Here is a 12,357-nt window from a genome sequence, read left to right as displayed (position 1 = left end):
TGAAGAGGAATGGAATCATCGATACTGTCAGGATGTTTCATTGTGTGAAGGAACAGGACATTCATCCAATAACTGTTTTCCAATTAACATCCTTTGTAACTAGATTACTCCATTTCCAGATACATTGGAGCTTCCCCATTTCTTAATCAGCCTTATTGTGCAGCATTATTATAAAACTGTTCTCATCCTCAGCTCTGGGAAGAGAAATTCTGATCTACCAGTACAGACTGTCAGTTCTGTGTCAGCCGAGTCAGTTTCTCTACCAGCGATAACGCTTGCAATAAACTGTCAACTTCACTTTGAGCTTTATTTTGCAATCTCTAACCTATTGGGCAAATTTCTCTGACAAGAACTAACTATGATATTAAGGGCAAATTATTGTGGAATGCAGAAGTTCATTAAAGAACATCCAGGCTTCTCAGAGTGGTTATAGCCACCAGTATTGATAAATAAAAAATATACTGAGTGAGACAATAACAAACTGGAGATTTATGAACAGAGACGAGTTTGGAGAAATTTGGAAATTCCAAGGAGGTGAGAGCACAATTTGGAAAAAAGAGAAGATAATTGGGTAGAAAAGTTTTTAAATGGTTATGACAGAAAGAGTGCAGAAAGGGATATAGATGGATTGAACAGGTGACAGATGGAACACAACGTGGGAAAATGTCAGATTATGCACTTTGGCAGGAAGAATAGAGGACTGGAATATTATTCAATTGGAGAAGGTTAGCAAAACACTACCGCACAGTGGAATTTCAGAGTCCTTGTGGGTAAATTTTAAAAATCCAGCATACAAGTTCAGCAGCTAATAGGGAAAGCAAACAGAGTGTTGGCCTTTATTTCCAAGGGAGTGAGGTATAAAAATAGGGAGGACTCACTAAAACTATGCAAGACACTAATTACTTCACATCTGAAATCCTCAAAAGTTCTAATTCCCTTATCCAAGAAAAGATATAATAGGATTGGAACCAATCAAGAGAAGGTTCATGAGGTCGATCCTGGGTATTGAGAGACTGTCTTATGAGGAAAGGTTGAGTAGGTTGGGCCTGTGGATGATTTTTTTCTCGCACAATGTAGTGAATCTGTGGAATTCTTTACTGGAATTTGAGGGCTTTTGAGGTGAAGTCATCGAGTAACTTCAACGCTGAGATACGCAGATTTTTAATTAGTAACAATCAACATGCTCAGAAAACATATTACTTTGTTTCAAAGGTGAAAAACACAGAAACATACAAAATACAAACAGGAGGCAATCATTCAACCATTCACCATTCCGTATGAGTAGAAAGTGAGGACTGCAGATGCTGGAGATCAGAGTTGAGAGAGTGGTCCTGAAAAAGATTTAGTGTGAAGAGGAGCAGGAGAATCAATGTTTCGGGCATAAGCCCTTCATCAGGAATGAGGCTTTGGAGCCTCGGGGGTGGAGAGATAAATGGGAGGGGGTGGGGCTGGGACGAATGTAGCTGAGAGTGTGATAGGTGGATGGAAGTGGGGGAAAAGGTGCAGTTCAGACAGGAGGGTGAAGCAGATAAGTGGGAAGGAAACCCCTCAAATCCCCTCCATCCCATTTCACTCTTAGCCCGCTTCCTCTTCTTCCCCCACCACCACCCCAAATTCTTGATGAAGGTCTTATGCCCGAAACATCGATTCTCCTGCTCCTCGGATGCTGTCTGACCTGCTGTACTGTTCCAGCACCACACTCACGACACCGCTCCATATGATCCCAGCTGATCATCTAACTCAGTATCCTGTTCCCACTTTCTCCATTGATCCCATTAGCTCAAAGAACTGCAGTATTTTCTTCTTAAAAGGATTCAATGTTTTGGCTTCAACCACTTTCTGTTGTAGAGAATTTCAAAACTTGCCACTGTATGGGTGAAGAAACTTTTCATCTCAGAGTTAAATGGCCTACTCTGTATCAATAGACTGTGGCCCCTGGATCTGGACTGCCCAGTCATCAGGGCCATTCTTCCTGCATTTACTCTGTCTAATTCTGTTAGAATATTACAGGATATTATGCAATATCCCACTTTACTTCTAAGCTCCAGTAAATGTAGTCCTAACTGATTCAGTCTCTCTCCTTACATCAGTCATGTCATCCCAGGAATTAGTCTAGTACACTTTTGTTGCACTCCCTCCATCGCCAGAATATCCTTCCTCGGATAAGGACACCACAGCTGCACATAACACTCTAGGTGTCACCTCACCAAGGCCCTGTACAATGACAGCAGACATTCCTGCTGTTAAAGCAAGGCAATGGCCCAGTGATATTATTGCTAGATCTAGTAATCCAGAAACAAATGTTCCAGTGACCCAGGTTTGAATTCCACCATGGCTGAGGTGGTATTTGAATTCAATAAATAATTCAATGATGACTATGAATCCACAATTGATTGTGGGGGAAAAGAAAAACCATCTAGTTTCCCAATGTCCTTCATGGAAATAAATACATCAATCTTACCTGGTCTGGCCTACAAATGACTCCTCTGAAATGGACTAGCAAGCCACTCAGTTGTATCAATCACTACAAACTCTCAATAGAGAAATGAAACTGGATGGATAAAATGGCATTCACCTAGGCACTGGAAAAGCCTAAAGCTCACCACCAATTTCTCAATGGAACAAGGGACAAATAATAGATATTGCCAGCCAATAATGCCAAAGTTCCACAAGTAAATAAAAAAACCTTGCTCTATGAAGGGCCACATACCATTTGCCTTCTTCTCCGCATGCAAGGATCACAACGTGTTGTAACGTCCCTTTTCCTAGGCTATCACTATTTAGATAATAATGTGCTTCCCTGATTTTCTCTACCAAAATGGATAACCCCACACTTATCCACTCACTCACATGGTCTAAATCACACTGAAGCATCTCTGCTTCCTCCTCACAGTTCACCCTCCAACTGACTTTTGTGTGTCTGAAAACGTGGAGGTATTCCATTTAATTCCCTCATCTAAGTCATTTATTTTGTGAATCGTTGCAGTCCAAACACTGAACCCTGTGGTGACCAACTGGCTGTCACTTGGAAAATGACCCATTTGTCTCCTGTCTGCCAACCAGACCTCTATCCATGTCAGTCCACAACTCCTGATCCCATGTTTCGATCACGCATGCTAATCTCTGTGTGGGACCTTATTAAACCTTTTTGGACATCCAGGGAAACCACAACCACTGGTTTTGCATTATTAATTCTGCGCTGTTCTGCTTGCAACGCCATCAGCCACCCGCTTGGCACCTCTCCTGGTACTCAGCTACAATCCTGAACCATGTGAATAGACTAGCGGACTAAGATCACACAGCATTTAAGATTCTGCATTTCAGAGAAACAGTTGAAAAAGGACCCATTTTGTTGGATCTAGAGCTATTAAAATATCTTTGAATTAGTCAATCTTATGATGTCATGTTTTTGGTAAAATTACATCTATGGCATTTATAACTTTTCAATTATTTATGTTCATCTTCTGACACGATTGCATCAGGTCTTGCTGATTTGGCTACTTTACATTTCCTTGTTTTTCAAAATAAGCAGCTCATTAAATTCTTTCCTTGACTTCTTGTTATGTCCTGTTACACTGTTACTCTACACTGCAAAATGTTTTTAGAAGTAGGCAAAAATGGCAAAACAAAATACTGAAAAGAGCAAAACAAAAATAAAAAATACTGCAAGTATTCCCAAGTGGAATTAATGCAGGTCAGGAAGCATCTGTGGAGTGAGAAATGTTTCAAGTCTTCAAACTTTGAATTCTGTTTTTCTCTCTTCATAAATGTTGTCAATTGTGCTCAATATTCCCAATATTTTCTATTTTTACTCACTTAACAAGTCTGTCAATCCCTTATTGATAATGATGACCTAATTTTAAATTGTCTTTAATGGGTTAGCTCAGTCAGCTGGACAGCTGGTCTATGATGCAGAGCAATGCTAATAGTGTGGATTTAATTCCTACATCAGCTAAGGTCACTGTGAAGGCCTTGTCTTCTCAACTTTGACCCTTTTCTGAGATGTAGTGGCCCTCATGATAAACACTCAACCATCTCTCTGTAATGAGATGAGTGTGACTATAGTGCCGTTACCATGATGTCTCTGCATTCCCTTCAACTCATCTTTTTCTTCAGGTATTGATGATAAGCATTGCTACCAATTTTGTAGGTCTTTTTCAAGCTACTTTTAAAAAATATTTCAGTATTTCCTTCATCTCACCTCATCGTTCTCCCAAAACTACTGGGTTTCTATTTTAACTTGCCCTTGAGTTCAATGGTTATGGAGTGTTCACAACACAGAAACAATCCTTTTTTTATTCCTTCTTGGGATGAGGGTGTCACTGGCTAGGCTGGCATTTATTGCCCATCCCTAATTGCCCAGAGGGCAGTTGACAGTCAACCACATCACAGTGGGTCTAGAGAGTCAAACGTAAGCCAGACTAGGGTAAAGATGGCAGATTTCCTTCCCAAAAGGACAATTGGGCCAGCAGATCCATGCTTGCATTTATGCTCTGTACGAACACCTTCTACTTCTTCTAAAACCAGTCAATATTTCCTTCTATTCCTATCTCCCTCATGTAGGTATGTAGCTTTTTGGATTATGAAAGGATTGGACACTCTGGAAGGAGGAAACATATTTCCGCTGATGGGGGAGTGCCGAACCAGAGGACACAACTTAAAAATACGGGGTAGACCATTTAGGACAGAGATGAGGAGAAACTACTTCACCCAGAGAGTGGTGGCTGTGTGGAATGCTCTGCCCCAGAGGGCAGTGGAGGCCCAGTCTCTGGATTCATTTAAGAAAGAATTGGGTAGAGCTCTTAAAGATAGTGGAGTCAAGGGTTATGGAGATAAGGCTGGAACAGGATACTGATTGGGAATGATCAGCCATGATCATATTGAATGGCGGTGCAGGCTCGAAGGGCTGAATGGCCTACTCCTGCATCTATTGTCTATTGTCTATTGTCTGTCTATTTTTCTCAAGTATACCACTGCTTCGAAATAGTAAATTCGATATTTTCACTAATTTCTGGGCAAAAGGTTTCTTTTGAATTCCTTATTAGTAATGATTTTATATTTATGAATTTAGTTCTGGTCTCCTTTGGTCTGTCTTCTACATATCTTCTTCACAACCTTAAACCATAACCTGATCAGGTCACCCCTCTATCTCTACAAGAAAATGAACGCCAGATTGGTCAACACTTCCTGACAGATATAGCTCTTCAGTTCCAGGATGATCCTCAACTGTTTGCACTTGTCCAGCAGCTCTGTCTTTTCTACTATAAAGGAACCAGAAAAGTTTATAGTACTCCATGTGAGGCCAAAACAATTATTTTGTGAGTTTAAAATTCTTATCCAAATATGGCAAATTAGCTTGAGACTGTTTCTTACCTCATTTGGTAACCAGAGTTGCTCAACAACCTCACAGATTGTTATAGACACAGAACTGGGATTGCTGTGGTGCTAAATGTTACATTGAAGCAAATATCATTGATTGGAGGAGCTGCTCCTTACACAGTGACACTCAGCTGTATTGTGACCTTTTGGTCAACTGTTCTGTGGACAGATCTAAAGAGGGTCTCAAAGAGGTTCAGAGGTGACACTGATGAAGGTGGCTCTCTAGAGGTCCAAAACATGGAAAATAGGAACAGGCCTTAGTGCTCCATACTTCCTAGGTTTGTTTATTTACTTACCACAGCCTTTTTTTTACTGCAGTCAAATGATACCATTCCTTTAAAATCCCCACACTTAATTTTTCATAAAGTAATATTTACTGCTCTCCCCCTCTGTCTCAGACCTTAACACGGGATTTCCCAAAGCTGGCGTCAGGACCCCAAGTGGAACGACAAATGTTGGGGTCCCGGCCTCCCAGGCATCAGTGTCTGACCTCCTTATCCCCGCTCCAACAGGTGGGTCTTCATCTTCTCCCAGCCCCTTCACTCACTGATGAATCACAACGGTCTTCAAGCTCGAAATGGGGTCAAGTGTTTGGGAAGTACTGCCTACTCAAGGTTCAATCAGCGCTGTCAAAAATTTGGGAGGGCCACTTTCCTCAAACATCCAGCTGCAGCTATGACTTTGAGGGTGAAATTACATAGAACATCGTACAGTACAGGCCCTTCGGCCCTAGATGTTGTGCCAGCCTTTTATCCTACTCTAAGTTCCTGACTGTACTCCCATCTGCATCACTTTAATTCTGTCACAAATCCCCCATATGTCACAGAATAATGCCCAAGGCCTGAAGCCTGCCTGAAAGATTCTCATGTTAAACCAAGCCCACAACTGGTCAGACTGGAATCAGTTCTTGCCAGTGATCCAGGGGTATCTCCCAACACTTTACAAGGTCCCTTCAGAAGATTTACAAAATATTCAAACCATGTTCCGGCCAAAATGAAAGTGGGATGGGGGACAACCGAGAGGGCTCTTTCTATATATCCTTTAGTTGCTGATTCCATTCTCTATAACTGCACGGAAGATACACCTCATCGAGATTCCAGTTCGGGTAAAAAATAAACCCCGAAAGTCAGCAACAAGGACAGAAATCCCTGGGAAAGCTCAGCAGGTCTGATAGCATCTGTGCAGAGAGACCAAGAGTTAACGTTTCGGAGCGAGTTCTGAGCAAGGACCCGAAACGTTAACTCTTGACTTCTCTCCACAGATGCTGACAGACCTGCTGAGTATTTTGTTTTTCCCGGCGACTTCTGTTCCTTCCCCAGTCAGAGAAATCGGACGTACCCCTGTGGTATCTTGTTGATCTGGAGTCTCTCGGATTGCTGGCCATCTCCGAGTGCGGGGACGCGGCTCTCTCTCTCTCGCTATGAAGGCGGTGAAGTTATTCTTCTCACTCTCTCTCGCCCGCTGTCTGAGCCCTCACAACTCTCAGGTTGCCAAAACACAGTACTCCCGGTTTCGGTCCGCCCTCTCCGCTGATTGTTCAGGTCCAGCTGACCAATCAAATCCTCAGCCCAGCCCAGCCCTGCCCTCGAAGCTGCTTGGATGCTGCCAGACCTGCTGTGCTCTTCCAGCACCACTAGTCCAGAATGCACACCATGTCTCCACCCCAACCCTCTTTGCCATTCTGCCAACGCCGCTGTCATTTTGTTGATGTATCATAGTCATAGGGCTGTACAGCACAGAAACAGACCCTTCCATCCAACTCATTCATGGCGACCAGACATCCCAAATAAATCTAGTCCCATTTGCCAGCATTTGTCCCATATCCCTCTGAACCCAAATATTCTTATATTCATCCAGATGCCTTTTAAATGTTGCATTTGTACCAGCCTCCACCACTTCCTCCAGCAGCTCATTCCATACACTCATCACCCTCTGAGTGAAAAAGTTGCCCCTTAGGTCCCTTCCAAACTTTTCCCCTCTCACCTTAACCCTATGCCCTCTAGTTTTGGGCTCCCTCACCCCAGGGAAAAGACTTTGTCTATTTACCCTATCCATGCCCCTCATGATTTTATAAACCTCTATAAGGCAAAACCTGTGCCCACGCCACTCCCCTCACCTCTGTCCAAGGCCCCAAGGGATCCTTCCACATCCGTCAGAAATTCACCTGCACCTCTCCCAATGTTATCTACTGCATCTGTTGCACCCGGTGTGGTCTCCTCTACATCGGGGAGACAGGATGCCTACTTGCAGATCGTTTCAGAGAACATCTCTGGGACACCCATATCCACCAACCCCACCGCCCCATGGCTGAACACTTCAACTCCCCCTCCGACATGCAGATCTTGGACCTCATCCACCGCCAAACCATTATCACCATTTGCCTGGAGGAGGAACACCTCATATTCCACCTAGGGACCCTGCAACCACACGGGATAAATGCGGATTTCCAGTTTCCTCCTTTCCCCTCTCCCCACATTATCGCAGTGCCAAGCCTCCAACTTGGCACCATCCTCCAGACCCGTCCATCACTGCCCCCTCTGACCTATCACCTTCTCCCTTACCTTCATCCACCTATCGCTTTCCCAGCTACCTCCCCCGAACCCCACCCCCCTCCAATTTATCTCTCAGCCCCGACCCACAAGCCTCATTCCTGTTGAAGGGCTTATGCCTGAAACGTCGATTCTTCTGCTCCTCGGATGCTGCCTCACCTGCCATGCTTTTCCAGCACCACACTCTCAACTCTGATCTCCAGCATTTGCAGTCCTCACTTTCTCCTCTATAAGGTCACCCCAGTTTGTTGAATTTCCTCTTAAAGCTCTTCCGTAAATGTTTGCTGCCCTGATGTTGGCACATTTGTCACTTGATTCGGGATCAAATTTTATCCAAGTTGGCAGCTGCAGCTCTGGTGACCGGATCTGTCTATTCTGGGCTAAGATGGGAGCTAATCTGTGTTTTCATGCTGTATGACTCTAATGACTCTGTGACTGTTCAGTCGATCATTCACATGTATCATGCTTCAACCAAGAAGTTGTCTAACTGAGATCACACAGAAGTCTGTACATAAAATAATGGGGTGGGAAGTTCATGTGGGGTAGATCTGTTCATGAAAGATGGGATGAGTATAGTAGGGAGAGATAATCTTGATTCAGATATAAAACTAGTTTGGGTTGGAGAAAATGAAAGAAAGAAGTAATTGATGTATTTTAAAAGTTCTATGACAGCAGCTATGCTGTTGGGCTGTATGTAAATCAAGAAGAAATCAGACCTTGGAAGAGAGGTATTGCAATAATTTATAGATTGGATGAACAATTTGACAAGATTCACCTGATCAGGTGTATCCTAGAATTTTGTGGGAAGCTAGGGAAGTGATTGTTAGGCCCCTAGTTGAAATATTTATAATGTGGAGGTGCCGATGTTGGACTGGGGTGCATCAAAGTTAAAAGTCACACAACACCAGGTTCTTGTCAAACAGGTTTTCTGTATTTAGAACTATAAGCTGCTCCTTCGTCAGATAGGTAGTGGGGCAGGATCATGAGACAAAGAATTTATAGCACAAGATCATAGTGTCATGCATCTGATATGATATATTGAACAAACCTAGGTTGCTGTTAAGTCTTTCATCTTTTGGAATGTGTTGCGGGTTTTGATTCATTAATATATAAATCTCAGAACATCTTTCAAGTCTTGTTCCCGAGATAACTTAAGGTTTTATAAAAAAAAAGTGACATCTCAGCTCAGACAATGCATTAAAATGTGAGGTTAGAGTCTGTCTGTATTCCAATTTTGAGTCTGACTGGTTCTATTTCCAAAGAGGGAATTTATAAAATGTCACATGGATTGACTGCAGATTGTGTGCTTACTGAGCAAAATAGAATGTATCTGCAAATGCAATTCTCACACTCCGTCACATTCACTCACACACTCTACCATGCACACACACATGCGCACGCACACACATGCACACACACACTCATGCTCGCACTCTCTCCCACCCACACATACTGTCTCTCTCTCTCTCTCTGCCTCACATGCATACACACACACACATATAAGTCTATGGGGTGAATTTTCATTTGCAGAATTGTATTTGCAGATTAACAGCAATCTAGTTTTGTTCAATATATCGTATCAGTTGCATGACACTAGATCCTGTGCTATAAATTCTGTGTCTTACGATCCTACTCCACTAACTAACTGACGAAGGACCAGCGCTCCAAAAGCTAGTATTCCAAATAAACCTGTTGGACTATAATCTGGTGTTGTGTGATTTTTAACTTTGAATTATTCAAAGAGAGAAATAAGGAAGGAGAGGATCAAATATGAAGGTAGGCTAGCCAGTAATATTAGAAATGATAGTAAAAGTTTCTTTCAATACATAAGAAACAAACGACAGGCAAAAGTAGACATTGGGCCACTTCAAACTGATGCTGGAAGGCTAGTGATGGGAGATAAGGAAATAGCTGGAAAACTTAATAAGTACTTTGCGTCAGTCTTCACAGTGGAAGACATGAGTAATATCCCAACAATTAAAGGAAATCAGGGGGCTGAGTTGAGTATGGTTGCCATTACAAAAGAGATAGTGCTAGAAAAGCTAAAATGTCTTAAAATTGACAATCTCCTGGCCCCGATGGCTACATCCTAGAGTTCTGAGGGACGTGGCTGAGGAAATAGCGGAGGCATTGGTTGAGATCTTTCAAAAGTCACTGGAGTCAGGGAAAGTCCTGGATGATTGGAAGGTCACTGTTGTAACCCCCTTGTTCAAGAAAGGATCAAGACAAAAGATGGAAAATTATAGGCCAATTAGCCTAACCTCGGTTGTCGGTAAAATTCTAGAATCCATCATTAAGGATGAGGTTTCTAAATTCTTGGAAGAGCAGGGTCAGATTAGAACAAGTCAACATGGATTTAGCAAGGGGAGGTCATGTCTGACAAACCTGTTACAATTCTTTGAAGAGGTGACAAGTAGGTTAGACCAGGGAAACCCAGTGGATGTGGTCTATCTAGACTTCCAAAAGGCCTTTGATAAGATGCCACACAGGAGGCTGCTGAGTAAGGTGAGGGCCCATTGTGTTCGAGGTGAGCTACTGGCATGGATTGAGGATTGGCTGTCTGACAGGAGGCAGAGATAAAAGGTTCTTTTTTGGAATGGCAGCCGGTGACAAGCAGTGTCCCGCAGGGTTCAGTGTTGGGGCCACAGCTGTTCACGTTATATATTAATGATCTGGATGAAGGGACTGGGGGCATTCTAGCGAAGATTGCTGATGATACAAAGTTAGGTGGACAGGCAGGTAGTACTGAGGAAGTGGGGAGGCTGCAGAAGGATCTAGACAGTTTGGGAGAATGGTCCAGGAAATGGCTGATGGAATTCAACGTGAGCAAATGTGAGGGTCTTGCACTTTGGAAAAAAGAATACAAGCATGGATTACTTTCTAAACAGTGAGAAAATTCATAAAGCCAAAGTACAAAGGGATCTGGGAGTGCTAGTTGAGGATTCTCTAAAGGTAAACATACAGGTTGAATCCATGATTAAAAAAGCGAATGCAATGTTGTCATTTATCTCAAGAGGGTTGGAATATAAAAGCAGCGATGTGCTACTGAGCCTTTAAGCTCTGGTTAGGCCCCATTTGGAGTACTGTGTCCAGTTTTGGGCCCCATACCTCAGGAGGGATATACTGGCACTGGAGCATGTCCAGCAGAGATTTACATGGATGATCCCTGGAATGGCAGGTCTAACATACGAGGAACGGCTGAGGATTTTGGGATTGTATTCATTGGAGTTTACAAGATTAAGGGGAGATCTAATAGAAACTTACAAGATGATACATGGCTTGGAAAGGGTGGAGGCAAATAAATTGTTTCCGTTACGCGAGGAGACTAGGACCCGTGGACACAGCCTTAGAATTAGAGGGGGTAAATTCAGAACAGAAATGCGGAGACATTTCTTTAACCAGAGAGTGGTGGGCCTGTGGAATTCATTGCCGTGGAGTGCAGTGGAGGTCGGGACGCTAAATGTCTTCAAGGCAGAGATTGATAGATTCTTGATGTCACAAGGAATTAAGGTTTTCGGGGAGAATGTGGGAAAGTGGAGTTGAAATGCCCATCAGCCATGATTAAATGGCAGAGTGGACTCAATGGGCTGAATGGCCTTACTTCCATTCCTATGTCTTATGGTCTTATGGTTTTATTTGTATAATTGACAGCCATGGGGGAGGTGCCAGAAGACTGGAAGGTGGCTAATGTGATGCCATTATTTAAAAAAAGGTGGTAAGAGAAAGCCAGGGAACTATAAACCAGTGAGCCAGATGTCATGATGGGTAAGTTGATGGAGGAGATTCTGAGGGACATATTACGAAATATACCCATATTTGGAAAGGCAAGTACTGATTAGGGATTGTCAACATGGCTTTCTGGATGGGAAATCATACCTCACTAACTTGCTTGAGTTCTTTGAAGAAATGACAAAAAAAGATTGATGAAGGCAGAGTGGTGGATGTTGTCTATATGGACAACACGTTCAGCAAGGCATTTGACAAGATTCCCCTGGTAAGACTACTTAGCAAGGTTAGATCACATGGAATCCAAGGAGAGCTATCAGTCTGAATACAAAATTGGCTGGAAGGGAGAAGACAGAGGGTAATGGTGGAATGCCTCAAGGATCAGTGCTGGGACCACTGCTTTTTCTCATTTTTATAAATGATTTGGAAATGAGTATAGAAGAAATGGTTAGTAAGTTTACAAAAAACAACAAAGTTGATAGTGTAGTGATTAGCGAAGAAGGTTATCTCATAGTACAATAAGACCTTGATCAGATAGTCCAAGGACTGGCAGATTGAGTTGAATTTAGATAAACGTGAGATGCTGCATTTTGATAAGGCAAATCAGGGCAGGATTTATGCATTTAATGGTAGGGTCATAGGAAGTGTGGCCAAACAAAGAGACCTTGAGGTACAGGTTCATTGTTGTGGTTCTGTTCGCCGA

General features: G+C 42.9%; 1 protein-coding gene across 1 annotated transcript in view; it reads right to left on the bottom strand.

The window, feature by feature from the left end:
• The window catches only part of LOC140462865 (deoxynucleoside triphosphate triphosphohydrolase SAMHD1-like), a 76,003-nt gene extending 69,179 nt beyond the window's left edge, over positions 1–6,824 (bottom strand). Inside the window, exon 1 of the mRNA XM_072556267.1 lies at positions 6,718–6,824. Within this exon, the coding sequence (XP_072412368.1) occupies positions 6,718–6,763 (46 nt within the window). The 5' untranslated portion in view covers positions 6,764–6,824. The remainder of the gene's footprint in view (positions 1–6,717) is intronic.
• Positions 6,825–12,357: the final 5,533 nt, after the last annotated feature.

This window comes from Chiloscyllium punctatum, chromosome 37 (genome assembly GCF_047496795.1).
Source record: "Chiloscyllium punctatum isolate Juve2018m chromosome 37, sChiPun1.3, whole genome shotgun sequence".
Taxonomy (NCBI): Eukaryota; Metazoa; Chordata; class Chondrichthyes; order Orectolobiformes; family Hemiscylliidae; genus Chiloscyllium; species Chiloscyllium punctatum.
The sequence above is the reverse complement of the archived record's forward strand: the minus strand, read 5'-3'. Positions and strand labels throughout refer to the sequence as shown.